The sequence below is a fragment of the Coregonus clupeaformis genome, chromosome 16, assembly GCF_020615455.1.
Source record: "Coregonus clupeaformis isolate EN_2021a chromosome 16, ASM2061545v1, whole genome shotgun sequence".
NCBI classification, from domain to species: Eukaryota; Metazoa; Chordata; class Actinopteri; order Salmoniformes; family Salmonidae; genus Coregonus; species Coregonus clupeaformis.
In genome coordinates, this window is record NC_059207.1 from 46,532,645 (window position 1) to 46,550,955 (window position 18,311).

At 41.8% G+C, this 18,311-nt stretch overlaps 1 protein-coding gene and 1 non-coding gene across 2 annotated transcripts; both read right to left on the minus strand.

The window, feature by feature from the left end:
* Positions 1-4,022: 4,022 nt before the first annotated feature.
* On the minus strand, positions 4,023-10,448 carry LOC121585009 (ran-specific GTPase-activating protein). Its single transcript, XM_041901312.1, has 6 exons — positions 10,331-10,448; positions 7,626-7,762; positions 6,889-7,046; positions 6,538-6,666; positions 6,357-6,425; positions 4,023-5,756 (listed from the first exon to the last, which is right to left on the minus strand). The coding sequence occupies exons 1-6, from the start codon at positions 10,343-10,345 to the stop codon at positions 5,620-5,622; spliced, it is 645 nt and encodes a 214-aa protein (XP_041757246.1). The 5' UTR covers positions 10,346-10,448; the 3' UTR covers positions 4,023-5,619.
* On the minus strand, positions 6,181-6,310 carry LOC121585251. The gene has a single exon (XR_006003829.1). It is a non-coding gene; the product is annotated as a small nucleolar RNA SNORA77 (small nucleolar RNA).
* Positions 10,449-18,311: the final 7,863 nt, after the last annotated feature.

The following is an 18,311-nucleotide window of genomic DNA, read 5'->3' on the forward strand; positions in this document are numbered from 1 at the left end:
CATCCAACCTGACAGAGCTTGAGAGGATCTGCAGTGAAGAATGGGAGAAACTCCCCAAATAAAGGTGTGCCAAGCTTGTAGCATCATACCCAAGAAGACTTGAGGCTGTAATCGCTGCCAAAGGTGCTTCAACAAAGTACTGAGTAAAGGGTCTGAATACTTATGTAAATGTGATATTTATGTTTTAGATTTTTTATAAATTTGCCAAAAAAATCTAAAAACCTGTTTTTGCTTTATCATTATGGGGTATTGTGTGTAGATTGATGAGGGAAAAAACAATTGAATCCATGTTAGAATAAGGCTGTAACGTAACTAAATGTGGAAAAGTACTTTCCCAATGCACTGTTTATGTAGTCCAACATCCTATCTATTAGTTTGAATGTTATGTTACAGTGACCCACTGACACAGACCAGTGCTAAGCAGATACAGTGGGGAGAACAAGTATTTGATACACTGCCGATTTTGCAGGTTTTCCTACTTACAAAGCATGTAGAGGTCTGTAATTTTTATCATAGGTACACTTCAACTGTGAGAGACGGAATCCAGAAAATCACATTGTATGATTTTTAAGTAATTAATTTGCATTTTATTGCATGACATAAGTATTTGATACATCAGAAAAGCAGAACATAATATTTGGTACAGAAACCTTTTGCAATTACAGAGATCATACGTTTCCTGTAGGTCTTGACCAGGTTTGCACACACTGCAGCAGGGATTTTGGCCCACTCCTCCATACAGACCTTCTCCAGATCCTTCAGGTTTCGGGGCTGTCGCTGGGCAATACGGACTTTCAGCTCCCTCCAAAGATTTTCTATTGGGTTCAGGTCTGGAGACTGGCTAGGCCACTCCAGGACCTTGAGATGCTTCTTACGGAGCCACTCCTTAGTTGCCCTGGCTGTGTGTTTCGGGTCGTTGTCATGCTGGAAGACCCAACCACGACCCATCTTCAATGCTCTTACTGAGGGAAGGAGGTTGTTGGCCAAGATCTCGTGATACATGGCCCCATCCATCCTCCCCTCAATACGGTGCAGTCATCCTGTCCCCTTTGCAGAAAAGCATCCCCAAAGAATGATGTTTTCACCTCCATGCTTCACGGTTGGGATGGTGTTCTTGGGGTTGTACTCATCCTTCTTCTTCCTCCAAACACTGCGAGTGGAGTTTAGACCAAAAAGCTCTATTTTTGTCTCATCAGACCATATGACCTTCTCCCATTCCTCCTCTGGATCATCCAGATGGTCATTGGCAAACTTCAGACAGGCCTGTACATGCGCTGGCTTGAGCAGGGGGACCTTGCGAGCGCTGCAGGATTTTAATCCATGACGGCGTAGTGTGTTACTAATGGTTTTCTTTGAGACTGTGGTCCCAGCTCTCTTCAGGTCATTGACCAGGTCCTGCCATGTAGTTCTGGGCTGATCCCTCACCTTCCTCATGATCATTGATGCCCCACGAGGTGAGATCTTGCATGGAGCCCCAGACCGAGGGTGATCCACCGTCATCTTGAACTTCTTCCATTTTCTAATAATTGCGCCAACAGTTGTTGCCTTCTCACCAAGCTGCTTGCCTATTGTCCTGTAGCCCATCCCAGCCTTGTGCAGATCTACAATTTTATCCCTGATGTCCTTACACAGCTCTCTGGTCTTGGCCATTGTGGAGAGGTTGGAGTCTGTTTGATTGAGTGTGTGGACAGGTGTCTTTTATACAGGTAACGAGTTCAAACAGGTGCAGTTAATACAGGTAATGAGTGGAGAACAGGAGGGCTTCTTAAAGAAAAACTAGCAGGTCTGTGAGAGCCGGAATTCTTACTGGTTGGTAGGTGATCAAATACTTATGTCATGCAATAAAATGCAAATTAATTACTTAAAAATCATGCAATGTGATTTTCTGGATTTTTGTTTTAGATTCCGTCTCTCACAGTTGAAGTGTACCTATGATAAAAAATTACAGACCTCTACATGCTTTGTAAGTTTAAAACCTGCAAAATCGGCAGTGTATCAAATACTTGTTCTCCCCACTGTACACAAAAGCCTCTGCTTCAGAGCGTTACAGTGGTGGCTGTTGTCTGCGATTAGTTCTGAATACCCAGTCAAAACAGTCCTCACCATATTCAGTACAAATCCCACCAGCTTGGCAGTCAGCCATGCACAGCTAAAACATCTGACAGGCAATTTATTACTTTTGTGACTTTGTATTTTTTGTAAAATAGGTCTGCCCATAATAAATTATGTTAATGCCATGTATAATTGTGTTTTGTTATGATTCAAATCAAGTGTGAAAAAACCTTGAAAATCAAAGTATTCAACTGTGTTACAAAATGTAGAAAACTCACCATTGTTAAAACATTTTATTATTATTATTATTATTATTAATATATACCCAACCTTTGGAAAATGTTTGATACATCTTGCTTTTTATACAGATGCTCAAGCTTGGAATGGATGTTTGTATTTTGAGTGGATTTTCTTGTTGATAATTTATAATTTAAGGGAATAAATAAATAACATAACGCATACAGAGAAGGGGGTATACTAGTTTGTTGTATTTTGCAGTGTAAAACAAGTTATTGATGAAACTGTATGATGAAGCAATGTAAAGTCATAGGAAGCAGATGTTGTTAAAAAAAAGTTTGGTTAAAAAGTGCCAAAGGTGGCTACTTACCCTGACACTGTTAACACTCAGGGTATTCCTGACTGTCAGTCTGTCTGTCCAGAACATCAACAGGCTTCAGACTGAAGACAAGAAATGCATCCACTTTCATCAGCTGTCTGGTACAGCAAACCAATAGTATTACAATACATAAGGAAAGTCATACATAAAACTATGGGACTGTTTTTTTTTGTTCACTGAAGAAAATAATATATATTTGGTCTATTATTTTTGTTCATAAAAAAATCACTGATTAAATGTACACTGAACAAAAATATAAACGCAACATGTAAAGTGTTGGTCCCATGTTTCATGAACTGAAATAAAAGATCCCAGAAATGTTCCATACGCACAAAAAGCTTATTTCTCTAAAATGTTGTGCACAAATTTGTTTACAGCCCTGTTAGCGAGCATTTCCACTTTGCCAAGATAATCCATCCACCTGACAGGTTTGGCATATCAAGAAGCTGATTAAACCGCATGATCATTACACAGGTGCACCTTGTGCTGGGGACAATAAAAGGCTCTCTAAAATGTGGTTTTGTCACACAAGACAATGCCACAGATGTCTCAAGTTGAGGGAGCATGCAATTGGCATGATGACTGCAGGAGTGTCCACCAAAGCTGTTGCCAGTAAATGTAATGTTCATTTCTCTACCATAAACCGCCTCCGTCATTTTAGAGAATTTGGCAGTACGTCCAACCGGCCTCACAACCGCAGACCACGTGTAACCACACCAGCCCAGGACCTCTACATCCGGCTTCTTCAACTGCGGGATGGTCTGAGACCAGCCATCCAGACAGCTGATGAAACTGAGGAGTATTTCTGTCTGTAATAAAGCCCTTTTGAGGGGAAAAACTCATTCTTATTGGCTGGGCCTGTTTCCCAAGAGGGTGGGCCTATGCCCTCCCAGGCCTCCGCCCCTGCCCAGTCATGTGAAATCCAGATTAGGGGCTAATTAATGTATATGAACTGTAACTCAGTAAAATCATTTAAAATGTTGCATTTATATTTTTGTTCATTAATGTTGATTCATTTCAGGGACATGTTTTGATCAAAATGTATGTATTTGTTCTCTGCAACAGCACCATCATTTGGAATTTATTAGAATGCATTTCACTGTCACCACAGTACTGAAACAGTACGGAACTTGAAAGGTTGGTGAATAAGCAGTGATTATCAAACAAATGGAATCAACTGATGAATGTTTTAATACAGCTTACTGAATGTGTACCATTAGATGATGTATAAACATTTCAAGCCAGACCATCTTGCAAGGCAGCCTGAGATGGCATTGAATTTCCATACCAGACTGGCTCTACTGCTCTTTCCCACTTAGCAAGTCCTCACCCCATGTAACATAGACAGACCAAATGGTCTTTGAGAGCTTTTATTGGAAGATGGAGGAAACATCTCAAACCATATGAGTGCAAATGAAAAGCAACATTCCAGCCTGTACATGTATTTACAGATGCACTGGCACGTCGATGCACCTAAGGGGCAGGGTCAACTCAGTAGGTACAGGTCAGAATGGTGAGCACAGCTGATTCCACATCATTACACTCTTGCACTATACATTTTCTACATGCTTTAGTTTCAGTTTGAGGGAATGTATTTTGACCTAAAAACAAACTTGAGCCACCGGGAAGGGTAACCAAGCCAGAACGTACTGTAGCCTATACCAAAGTCTTATGAACCATTGTATTTAATTTTGATATGGTGTGATCAGTCTTCAACAACTAAAAATGAAACAAAATCAAAAACACCTTTCTGATTTGTTGAATTATGGGCATCATATCATCAGCAGTAGGACATCTTAGATACGAGTCACTGATAACTGATCCGAGCAGAGGACTAGTTCCCAAAATGCACCTGATGTTAAACACGTTACGGCTACGTCTTAATGGTCCAAAGTGTCTTACGGCTACGTCTTAATGGTCCAAAGTGTCTTCCTTCACTCATTTCCTCTCCTTCATCTGATCCTGACAGAAAATGACAGGTGAAAGCAAATTCCCGCCTGGTAAGCATCCACCACATTGCTTTGCCTTTATGTACATATCTACCTCATACCTCATACCCCTGCACACTGATATGGTACTGGTAATCAGTTCCCAAAATGCACCCTCACGTTACCAAGCTACAGCTGCGTCGCAATGGTCCAAAGTGTCTTCCTCCATTCATTTCCTCTCCTTCATCTGAACCTGACAGCAAATAGGTGAAAGCAAACTTCTGCCTGGTAAGCATCCACCATATTGCCCTGCCTTTATGTACATATCTACCTCAAATACATCATACCTCTGCACATTGATCTGGTACTGGTACTCCCTGTATATAGCTTCATTCTTGTGTATTTTATTCCTCGTGTTACTATTTTTCTCTCTGCATCGTTGCGAAGGGCAGTAAGCATTCCACAGTAAAGTGTACACCTGTTGTATTCGACACATGTGACAAATAAAATTAGGTTTTTCACCTTGTCTGTCTTCAGATCAGTAAAGACGAAGGAGAGGAATACCAAGAGAGGAAGCCTCCATATTGAGATGCATACCAAGACATTACAGCTCCTCTCTGCCTGTTTTCCATCATACTTGAGGCACTAACAAGCAGTCCTATTCCCTATAAACTAACTTTGCTTCATTCAGAAGAACACAAAAAAGACTTACCCAATGTGGGAATTACCAATATCACAAGCCTCATTTCACAGTATGTCAAGTTGACACAGATGAGCAGAACAGACAACTTGTTTTCCATGATGGAAAAAAAGAGGGCGGGTGGGGAGCGGCACATTTTAATGAAGGGATACTTTTTTTTAGAGTGCCACCAAGGTCTTGCGATCTCTCCAGGCAAACAAATCATTTAAAAAAAAACTACTAAATAAATCAATATGCAAGAGTCCAAATTCAGTTTCTTTAGTCTATGGTAGAAAAAAAGGAAAAAGACACGTTGAAGATCAGTAAAGCAAGTTCACTTGGATTCATTTCTTCTCTTCTGCTGCTGCTTTTTCCTCCCTTTGATCCTCTTTCTTTTCCTCTGGTGTCTTGGTCTTGTCGTCCTTTACAGATAGTGCCTCCAGTTTCTCTGCCACTTTGTTTGCGCGGTCAATGTTTTCTCCTGCAGAAAAGTACAGAAAGATGAGATTGTAAGTGTGGTGTGCCATGGTGGCCCAATGTACGAGCGAACAGGATGGCTAAGATGGGGCCAATCAAATGTATTTATAAAAGCCCTTTTCACATCAGCAGATGTCACAAAGTGCTTATACAGAAACCCAGCCTAAAACACCAAAGAGCAAGCAATGCAGATGTAGAAGCACGGTGGCTACACATCAACAGTAACAGTCTTCTTCATGTAAGAGCTTGTTTTAGGGCATTGGGGATGTCTGCCATTTGAATGACTAAGAATATTCCAGCTTGAGTGTTTCACAAGACTTCTCGTTCCACTGATATATTACGTAAAGTTAATCTACTGGGTAGTGCTTAACATGTGACCTGCTGAACAATGGTTGTTCTTTGTAATTAACATTGCAGAGAAAACAATTCTAAGTGTGCCAGAACGTACCAACATTAGCCTAACAGTAGGCCAGCGAGTTGTTACATTCTGCATGTTAATTTAGCAGACATAAAAAGTTCCAGGCTGGAGTGATCGGCAGGGAACAGAGTATTGTCTGCATACTGACTATGAAAGATAATGTGAAAAAAAGAATTGCACACCAACCTGATCCATCTTGAGATTTTCTGACTTCCTCCTTGCATTCATCGAACTTCACCTTAAATTTCTGAGCGTCTGAAAAGTACAGAAGTTATTTTAAACCCCATCCACACTTTCTGTATGAGAAGCCGACTGAATTGTTAAAAGCTAAACGCAGTGACTAAAATAGACATGTTGTCGCACTCACTTTCTGAATTGAGGAAACGGATTGCCAGGAGTTCAGGTTTGGGATGCTCATCAGCGAAGTCAGCGAGTGTGTTCCATACCCAGGCCCTGTCACTGCCAGCGTTGGGCTTCAGCTCCATCACAGGGAAAACTGAAAGAGCAGAAGATGAAAAGGAATTAGGCCACTGACCCATAGAGTCACATATCTATACAATGACTTGTTTTGCTTATACCTCACTATCATCTCATACTTAGAATGGTAATTCAGTGGACAGGCAACATGCATGGGTTAATGGAAAGGTTTCAGTCTGACACACACTAGACAGCAGTGATAAACACTACTGGTTGAGACAGGAAGCCTTCTGTGACTCACTGTTGTGATTGGCACAGATCTTCAAGGTCCGGTCTCTCCTCATCAATAGGCGGATGGTGCCCTTCTCTTTGTGTTTAAGGAGCTTGACGTCGCCTGTGCCGCGCTCCTTCCACTCTGGTGGGTCGTTCTCAGAGGCAAAACGGTAGAGCTTCGCACGCCTGTGGGGCGAGACAATATGGGTAGAATGATGAAGCTTTGGATGGAATCAGTGACAATACCTGGGTGACAGAGGCAGGGCTCTATGCCAACCTTTTTTTACAAGGAGCATGTGTGTGCCTAAGTTGAAAAATGTAGGCACACACAAAGAAATTTAGGAGCACTGTGAAAAATATTTGAGGTAATACTTTTTCTAGGCGTATTAGGTCCACACAAAAAAAAACAGGCCGCACAGCAAACTATTTAGGAGCATTGGAGAGTAAAATGTTCGCACTGTAGAGCCCTGACAGGGCTGGATGGTTTCATAACACTTGAGCCGAATCCTAACTTCCACTTAAGTAAAATAAATAAATAATGTTCTTTTTTTATTTAACCTTTATTTAACTAGGCAAGTCAGTTATGAACAAATTCTTATTTACAATGACGGCCTACACCTGCCAAACCCGGATGACAGTGCATGCATGGCTAAGTGAAAATTCTACTCATTTAGAAGTTCGATATCAGGATTCGGTCCTGAATGAATTACAAATTGTGTATTGCACAATGATTTAGGCTATTGAAAGCTTTCAGCATCAGCTTACATTTTGAACAGTTCCTCCTCGTCCTCCTCTAGAGTCTTCACATCCTGCTCTGGAAGAGACACGATGGGCTCATAATGGGGATCGTGGTTTGATTCTTCTGCATTGTCTGTTGAAGTCTCCTGCTCTTCTGGCGTTTCCTATGAAAAAAGATTTCCAAACACGTTAACCCACTAAGGTCGATGTCCCCCCCGCAGACATCTAATTAGCTAAATTTAAAAATGCCCATAAAAATCTGTCAGTTTAAGCTAGAGATATGTGATATATTTTTGCATTGGATGCATCTCAAATCGACCGCATCCGCCTATGTAACACTTACGCCGTGAAAGGTGACAGAGCTAGAGTGTTTGTCAGACCATTAGACATCCCTAAAATTGGTCTTCTCACAAAATTGTCTGTTGCTTCCAAACGGTTTAGCCTACAAACTTTTATGACACCTCTATGGAAAGACGACTCTCACGATGGCGTTCTCCATTTTGCTCTACGATCCCCACACGCATCTTGGTACTTGTCTAAAGTCAGTACAGGCAACTTCTGTCTGAAGTGTCCGAAAACAGTTTGGCCTACACACTAACATGTTTTGGCCTACACACTAACATGACCCCTCTGTGTAAAGGTGAGACATCTTTAACACGTACATGTCACTTGTTTTGCTCTAGGATGCCCACAGGCCTCAAGACTCGTCTGAAGGTCCCCCAGTACCAGTAGAAAAAATTTATGGACGTATATATGGAGACTTTAGTGAGAACAATACGGGTTTATATACTTGTAAAATAAAAATCCTGATCTTTGTTTTACTGTAGCTCTCTGATATAGGATAGATAATTTTGGGGGGACTATCTGTTGTTCCATGTAGTGAATATGTTATTCAATGTGTTTATATGGGCTAATAGCAGTAACACAAAATTCATTTTTTCATCAAATAATTGTTGATACTTCAAGGGGTCTTGAAATTCAAAATCAAATAGCAAAATGATCCTTGGTATGACCTTATTAAAACAATTCCATATAGCTTAGTAGAACCCCCGCCCCCCTTAGACACTTATGGGTTTTAAGGACAGCATTTGGCTTTCATTAAAAATCATCCTCAAATTTTGGTGGGCTTGTAGTTTCACCTGGATTGTCATCTCGTTTCAAGTTAGTAAAATGTACTTTACTAGTCAATGTATTAGACTGTAAAAACAGTAGGCTCCACCAACTAACTGCAGAGGGATGTGAATAGAGGGATTTGAGAGATCAGGCTTTGGAGGTTATCCTTTGTGTGCAATTTGCTGTGGCAACTGAACTTAGTGGTGCTGGTGCTGAGCCATGCATCTTTGCTGCTGGATGGCTTTACAAAAGACCTTGTAACTCCATATGATCTCACACTTACTACAGAATATGGTAATATTGCCTAACAGTACATAAAAACGCTCATCACGAGAGGAAGAGATAAAAGTGAAGCAAGTGGACAATAATCACAAAACAATAACTTATGTTAGCTGGACAACTAGGCCCAACTTAAACTAGTAGCTAACGTTAGTGCTGTTTGTACATCAGAGTTAGCCACATTTACAGTCAGCTACCAAAAAACTAACTTCACATGAATATCAGCAAGCCATCTTGCTAGATACTGCCGTAAGATTAATTGATTAACCTTCGCTGCCTGAACAAAATGTAAGGGGCGCGAGGCTGCTTTTGAGTAACGTTACTGTATGGCTAGCTAAAACTTCGATAGCAACATGTCTCCATCCAAGACTAGCTAACTAGCAAGTCATCTCAATCGTTGTCTTGTTACGTTAGCTAATGAAGTTATCCGCTTGGTTATATAGCTAACAGTGCCATAACTCCGACAGCATGTCAATGTTTACATCATTTCTAGCTAGCTAAATGGTAAACAAGCACTGAGAAAGTTGACATTTCTTTCGGCCTGGAGTTAGCAAGCCAGCCAGCTAACGTAAGCTAGGCCATTCAGAAAAGCACCAAGCTAGCAAGTTAGTTAAATAGAGATGAATAGGTTTAGCCATCGTGTCAATGACACATACCTAGTTAAATGCAATTACCCACTGTGTTAAATAAATGCAAACAAATATTGTAAGCTCAGGACACTTCTACAATACTGCAATTTAAAAAAGATTCTAACGTTAACTAGCTAACGTTAGCGAGTTAACTGGCTTTTGTTAGCTAACGTGTTAGCCAGCTGGCTAACAATTACTATCAGAATAACAGACAACTAGTTTCAAAGCCAAATATTGTACATTAATATCTCAAAACAAATACATGTTGGGTTTAAATGATCATTTTGAAAGCAGTGGTTACACGATTATACCACAGGCAGAACAATGAGCTAAAACTTTGATTATATCTGTTAGCTAGCTGGCTAATGTTGGCTAGTTAGCTAGCCAGCCAGTTAGCTTTGGAGCAGATATAAAGGGCGGCAAAAGTACCGAGATGTCCACTTTTATGACACTTTGGACACATACAACAAAGGCATAACTGATTGACCATTGTCAGTAAGTTATTGTTTTGAGACCGATTTACACTTTAGACCTCTAATAGATGTTTAACGAGGTTGTTAAAAATCAGCATCCTTAGCCGGCATTACCTTCCCGGGCACAACCCTTGCAAGATAAACTTTGAGAATGCCAATCAAAACATCACAATTGAAATTAAATGTACATTGAATTAAATGCACGGCAGATAACTATGTTCAAAACTCATAAACTCACCTTCGGATCTGCCATGTTAATGTAGATGTTTGTAGATTACGGAATTTAGTTTGATTGATTCAAAACCAAACTCTCCGTTCCGTTTGAGTTCCTCTCTCTTCCTGCTATAGATTTCGCGCGCCGAAATGTCCTACTCGCGTTTCTCCACCCCAGCACCCCCTCCATTTTCGCTATTATTTTAAAGGGCTTTAAAGCGTATAAAATGCTCTACAAATAGCATAATGGTATGTGTGATATTGTTATTTTACGAAACATGAATACACTCGATTTATTGTTTTCTTTATTACATATGGTAAATTGGTTGCAGTGCATTCAGCGTTGTAAAATGTTGCTACATATCTCAAAAGTGTCATGTGTTGTTGAAACATTAGATAGATAAGTAGCTAGCTAGAAACAATTTCAGTGTCAACAAAAGTAACAACCCATTCACATTTTGTAGATCTAGCAGCTTCCTCACTTCCTGTGTCTTTTTATTTTTATAGATTTATCATTCCACTATAACACAATTAACAGGAATCATGGAGAACATGCATCCTATACATTTTCAGCTGAAATATCCAGTGATGTAAATATATATATATTTATATACGGCATCATGTGAAAGTTAATATTTGCATGTGTTCCACAACATGGCAGCCTGCAGTTTATTCTAGTTAGAATAGAATTGCCCGTAAACAAATGTTCTTTATCAGGTAACTTGGTTGTTTGCTTTAATGTATAGTAATGTCCTAGGTTAACTGTTCTTTTCAATGCTAAATTATGTTCCTGCTTTTAAAAATGTGCTTTGCTAAATCTGCTTGACAGCCACTTTGCTACACTCACTGTAACAACTCTGTAAGATCTGGGAGAGCTTCAGGCTTCCTTGATGCATACCTAAAGCAGTGCAGAAATAGTGTATGTCTAAAATGTGTATTTTGAAATGAAATGCAGACTGTCTAGATGAAGCACACATTCAACTATCCCCCCCCCAAACAAGAACAGGACAGACGTTGGTGACATCCCAGTGATTGTTTCTCCATCACTGAAAGAGGAGAAGGCATCTGACCCCAAAGAAGATTTAATAGAGGGGGGGACAAAAGAGCCAGTAGAAGATGTGATGGACGGGGTGAAAACAGATGAACTCAAAGCTGAAGGGGGAGGAGAAGCAGCCTCTTCCGACCCTAATAATCTGTACCGCTACGTCCAAGTGGACCTCTTCACCTCTGAGATCTTCAAAGTGGAGATCCAGAAACCTTCCCAAGTTCATCGGCTTCAACGACCTGAAGAAGTTCCTGGAGAAGCATCGCCTCAACCCACACAAGATCAAACTGTTCGGGAAGCAGACGTTTGCCTTTGTCACTCTCAGGAATGAGGAGGAGAGGGACAAGGCCATGAAGATGGTGCACGGCATGCAGTGGAAAGGCCGGGTGCTCACTGTGCGCCTGGCCAAACCCAAGGCTGACCCTATCCTCAGGAAGAGGGGGCGGGATGAGGCCGAGGGTGCCGGGCAGCCCCACTCCAAGCAGCAGGAGCCAGAGGAGGATGAGGCACCCCTCAGCGTGCAGATCGCCAACGCGGTGACGCCACTGTGAAACATGCCTTTATGAGGTGCAGCTGAGGAGGAAGAAGCAGGAGGTGGAGGGGGTGCTGCAGAGACTGGTCAGGTACAGAGACATGTATAAACCCATGCCATGTGTGGCTTTGGTTCACATACAAAGAATGGCCTTAAGTGGGGCATTGATAGGATTACGTGCAGTCTATTGCATTATATCCTGTCTATTATTATATTCAGCCATGAAAGACACCAAAGAAATGTACTAATGAGATTACTTTATAATTCAAGTCCTTCCTTTGGTCTAATGAACGGAACAATTGGATGTCTTTATTTGAGTATGTCTTTATTAACAATTGATAAAGAGGAAAAGTGTGTTACTCAAACCACACAAAGGAAAACTGACTGTACATCATGTTATGTCCTCCCATTTTCTGTTCAGAGAAATGGGCAACACCAACAAAGCAATGCTGCTCTGGCTGTTTGTGCAAAAGGAGAAGTATAACAGAATGTGATGCCCTCTGGAAGACATTCGCCCATGTCCGTCTCAGGTACAATGCCTACTGTAGAATTGCTCTTTAGACATTCCTACAGAACCTCTCTCGAGTGCTGTTGTTTTGAAACCCCCAGGCTGTTAGGCCTATATGTGGCTGCCTGTCCTGGCAACCTGGGATGAACCTTTGCAGTTGCAGCATGTACAGGTTTTCTGTAACCACATCAAGAAGCTGAAATTAAGTCCAGATGCACTCTGACATTTTGGTAATCTTGTTGAAAATGAGTCTCTCAGCTACCAACAAGGGGTTTGACAACCTAGTGTCTTAACAAAATACATACACTGACTGCACTCCCTGTCTGGGTATGCACATGCTGAACATTGACCCTAATCCTCTTTCCCCTACTCTTATTATGCAGACTGAATACAGGAACAAGTGTGAATTTGTCATTGGTATTGGAGCGAATGGAGAGGATAAGACCATAGGCTTCAGACTGGGGAAGTACAAAGCGGGCTCCTGTGCCGTGGTGGGACCTTCAGACAGCATCCACATCACCACTAAGGCCAAGACAGTGGTCAGCGAGTTCCAAAAATGTATTAGGTATTAAAGACATCTTACTGAGAGGGAGGCCTCATCTCTGTCCTGCACTGATCCCTCCCTGATCACAGGACTCAATGTCACATCTCAGTGAAAGATTCTGTCCACTGCATCGGATCTGCCCAGTACCCTATTTGACCTACATACTGGTTTTAGCATGCAACCAGAAGGAATCCCAAATATAGCTGTACACAGCAATACAGTAGCCGGGTGGTCTCAAATCAGTTTGTGCTGTATAGCCAACTCTTCCTTCTTTTGACCCATAATTTGGTATTTGTTTATCTACACAGGACAACCCCATACTCTGTGTATAGCCCTGAGGCATACGGGGGCCATTGGAAGCAACTAACAGTGCAGACCACAAGGACCAAACAGGCCATGGCTGTGGTGTTCTTTAACTCCAGTGTAGGATCTTGCCTGTGCTTAGCTCTATTACCAACAACGACGAGACAGCCTATAGGGAGGAGGTGAGGGCCCTGGCGGAGTGGTGCCAGGAAAATAACCTCTACCTCAACGTCAACAAAACTAATGACCTGATCGGAGACTTCAGGAGACAGCAGAGGGAGCACGCCCCCACCCACATTGACATGGCCGCAATGGAGAAGGTGAAAAGCTTGAAGGTCCTCGGCGTACACATCACTGACAATCGGAAATGGTCCATACACACAGACAGTGTGGTGAAGAAGGTGCAATAGCGCCTCTTCAACCTCAGGAGACTGAAGAAATTTGGTTTGGCCCCTAAGACCCTCACAAACTTTTACAGATGCACCATTGAGAGCATCCTGTTGGGCTGTGTCACCGCCTGGTACGGAAACTGCACCATCCGCAGGTCTGTCTAACGCATCACCGGGGGCACACTGCCTGCCCTTCCTCCAGGACATCTACAGCACCCAGTGTCACAGGAAGGCCAAAAAGATAATCAAGGACCTCAGCAACCCGAGCCACGGCCTGTTCACCCCCCTATCATCCAGAAGGCGAGGTCAGTTCAGGTGAATCAAAGCTGGGACCTAGAGAATGAAAAACAGCTTCTATCTCAAGGCCATCAGACCGTTAAATATTTACCACAAGCCAGCCTCCGCCCAGTACCCTGCCCTGAACTTTAGTCACTATCACTAGCCGGCTACCACCTTGTTACTCAACCATGCACCTTAGAGGCTGCTGCCTATGTACATAGACATGGAACACTGGTCACTTTAATAATGTTTACATACCGTTTTACCCACTTCATATGTACAGTGCATTCGGAAAGTATTCAGACCCCATGACTTTTTCCACATTATGTTACGTTACAGCCTTATTCTAAAATTGATTAAATTGTTTTTTCCCCCTCATCAATCTACACACAATATCCCATAATGGAAAAGCAAAAACTGGTTTTTATCACATTTACATAAGTATTCAGACCCTTTACTCAGTACTTTGTTGAAGCATCTTTGGCAGCAATTACAGCCTCGAGTCTTCCTGGGTATGACGCAACAAGCTAGGCACCTGTATTTGGGGAGTTTCTCCCATTCTTCTCTGCAGATCCTCTCAAGCTCTGTCAGGTTGGATGGGGAGCATTGCTGCACAGCTATTTTCAGGTCTCTCCAGAGATGTTCGATCGGGTTCAAGTCCGGGCTCTGGCTGGGCTACTCAAGGACATTCAGAGACTTGTCCCGAAGCCACTCCTGCGTTGTCTTGGCTGTGTGCTTAGGGTCGTTGTCCTGTTGGACGGTAAACCTTCACCCCAGTCTGAGGTCCTGAGCAGGTTTTCATCAAGGATCTCTCTGTACTTTTCTCCGTTCATCTTTCCCTCGATCCTGACTAGTCTCCCAGTCCCTGCCGCTGAATAACATCCCCACAGCATGATGCTGTCACCACAATGCTTCACCGTAGGGATGGTGCCAGGTTTCCTCCAGACATGACGCTTGGCATTCAGGCCAAAGAGTTAAATCTTGGTATCATTAGACCAGAGAATCTTGTTTCTCATGGTCTGAGTCTTTAGGTGCCTTTTGGTAAACTCCAAGCGGGCTGTCATGTGCCTTTTACTGAGGAGTGGCTTCCGTCTGGCCACTCTACCATAAAGGCCTGATTGGTGGAGTGCTGCAGAGATGGTTGTCCTTCTGGAAGGTTCTCCTATCTCCACAGAGGAACTCTAGAGCTCTGTCAGACTGACAATCGGGTTCTTGGTCACCTCCCTGACAAAGGCCCTTCTCCCCCGATTGCTCAGTTTGGCCGGGCAGCCAGCTCTAGGAAGTCTTGGTGGTTCCAAACTTCTTCCATTTAAGAATGATGGAGGCCACCGTGTTCTTTGGCACCTTCAATGCTGCAGACATTTTTTTGTACCCTTCCCCAGATCTGTGCCTCGACACAATCCTGTCTCGGCGCTCTATGGACAATTCCTTCGACTTCATGGCTTTGGTTTTTGCTGACATGCACTGTCAACTGTGGGACCTTATATAGACAGGTGTGTGCCTTTCCAAATCATGTCCAATCAATTGAATTTACCAAAGGTGGACTCCAATCAAGTTGTAGAAACATCTCAAAGATAATCAATGGAAACAGGATGCACCTGAGCTCAATTTTAAGTCTCATAGCAAAGGGTCTGAATACTTATGTCAATAAGGTATGTTTTTTTATTTTTAATAAATTTGCAGAATTGTCTAAAAACCTGTTTTCGCTTTGACATTATGGGGTATTGTGTGTAGATTGCTGAATATTTTTATTGATTTAATCCATTTTAGAATAAGGCTGTAAAGTAACAAAATGTGGAAAAAGTAAAGGGGTCTGAATTATTTCCGAAGGCACTGTATATACTGCATTCTAGTCAAGGCCTATCCTATTTAACTATTGCTGTACATATACTATTCTATCCATGTATTCAGCAGATTACATTCTATCCATAATGTTTATACATCCATCATATATATATATACATATACATACATACATACATACATACACACACATAAACATATATATACACAAATATATATATACACACACACACACATATATACATACAGTTGAAGTCGGAAGTTTACATACACTTAGGTTGGAGTCATTAAAACTCATTTTTCAACCACTCCACAAATTTCTAGTTAACAAACTATAGTTTTGGCAAGTCGGTTAGGACATCTACTTTGTGCATGACACAAGTAATTTTTCCAACAATTGTTTACAGACAGATTATTTCACTTATAATTCACTGTATCACAATTCCAGTGGGTCAGACATTTACATACACTAAGTTGACTTTAAACAGCTTGGGAAATTCCAGGAAATTATGTCATGGCTTTAGAAGCTTCTGATTGACTCAAATGATGTCAATTAGCCTATTGGAGGTGTACCTGTGGATGTATTTCAAGGCCTACCTTCAAACTCAGTGCCTCTTTGCTTGACATCATGGGAAAATCTAAAGAAATCAGCCAAGACCTCAGAAAAAGAATTGTAGACCTCCACAAGTCTGGTTCATCCTTGGGAGCAATTTCCAAAAAGCCTGAAGGTACCACGTTCATCTGTACAAACAATAGTACGCAACTATAAACACCATGGGACCACGCAGCCGTCATACCGCTCAGGAAGGAGGTGTTCGGTCTCCTAGAGATGAACATACTTTGATGCGAAAAGTGCAAATCAATCCCAGAACAGCAGCAAAGGACCTTGTGAAGATGCTGGAGGAAACAGGTACAAAATTATCTATATCCACAGTAAAACGAGTCCTATATTAACATAACCTGAAAGGCTGCTCAGCAAGGAAGAAGCCACTGATTCAAAACCACCATAAAAAAGCCAGACTACGGTTTGCAACTGCACATGGGGACAAAGATCGTACTTTTTGGAGAAATGTCTTCTGGTCTGATGAAACAAAAATATTACTGTTTGGCCATAATGACCATCGTTATGTTTGGAGGAAAAAGGGGGTTGCTTGCAAGCCGAAGAACACCATCCCAATCCGTGAAGCACGGGGGTGGCAGCATCATGCTGTGGGGGTGCTTTGCTGCAGGAGGGACTGGTGCACTTCACAAAATAGATGGCATCATGAGGAAGGAAAATTATGTGGATATATTGAAGAAACATCTTAAGACATCAGTCAGGAAGCTTGGTTCTTCCAAATGGACAATGACCCCAAGCATCCTTCCAAAGTTGTGGCAAAATGGCTTAAGGACAACAAAGTCAAGGTATTGGAGTGGCCATCACAAAGTCCTGACCTCAATCCTATAGAAAATGTGTGGGCAGAACTGAAAAAGCGTGTGCAGAACTGAAAAAGCGTTTGCGAGCAAGGAGGCCTACAAACCTGACTCAGTTACACCAGTTCTGTCAGGAGGATTGGGCCAAAATTCACCCAACATATTGTGGGAAGCTTGTGGAAGGTTACCCGAAACATTTGACCCAAGTTAAACAATTTAAAGGCAATGCTACCAAATACTAATTTCTGACCCGCTGGGAATGTGATAAAAAATAATAATAACTTAACTCAGTTGCCGGAGATTAAGGAACCCGCTCGGATTTCACCATGAGGCCAATGCAGTGTTTAAATGTATTTGGCTAAGGTGTATGTAAACTTCCGACTTCAACTGGCTTGTAACGCCAAGGTAGTGGGTTCGATCCCCGGGACCACCCATACACAAAAAAAATGTATGCACGCATGACTGTAAGTCGCTTTGGATAAAAGCGTCTGCTAAATGGCATATTAAACTGTGAAGTCGGAAGTTTACATACACCTTAGCCAAATACATTTAAACACTGCATTGGCCTCATGGTGAAATCCGAGCGGGTTCCTTAATCTCCGGCAACTGAGTTACGAAGGACGCCTGTATCTTTGTAGTGACTAGGCGTATTGATACACCATCCAAAGTGTAATTAATAACTTCACCATGCTAAGGGATGTTCAATGTATACTTAAAAAAAAAATGTATACCCATCTAACAAATAGGTGCCCTTCTTTGCGAGGCATTGGAAAACCTCCCTGGTCTTTGTGGTTGAATCTGTTTGAAATTCACTGCTCCACTGAGGGACCTTACAGATAATTGTTTGTGTGGGGTACAGAGATGAGGTAGTCATTCAAAATCATGTTAAACACTATTATTGCACACAGAGTGAGTCCATGCAACTTACTATGTGAGTTAAGCACATTTTTATTCCTGAACTTATTTCGGCTTGCCATAACAAAGAGGTTAAATAGTTAGACTCAAGACATTTCAGCTTTTCATTTAATTAATGTGGTTTCTCTGTAGATATCTTAAAGTACTATTTGGGGCAGGATTAAACCGCATTTCAGTTTAATATCTCCTTGGTTGTCATCTTGATGCATGTTTTATGAATTACAAAATAAAAAGATCCACCTAAAACAAGCCCTGGTTAATTTGGACACACTAAT

Coding starts and splice junctions, on each gene's coding strand:
- LOC121585009 (XM_041901312.1), bottom strand. Junction 7,047..7,625: donor GAGGAGGAACTGTTCAAAAT/GTAAGCTGATGC, acceptor CTCGCCCCACAG/GCGTGCGAAGCTCTACCGTT. Junction 6,426..6,537: donor CCGTTTCCTCAATTCAGAAA/GTGAGTGCGACA, acceptor TGTACTTTTCAG/ACGCTCAGAAATTTAAGGTG.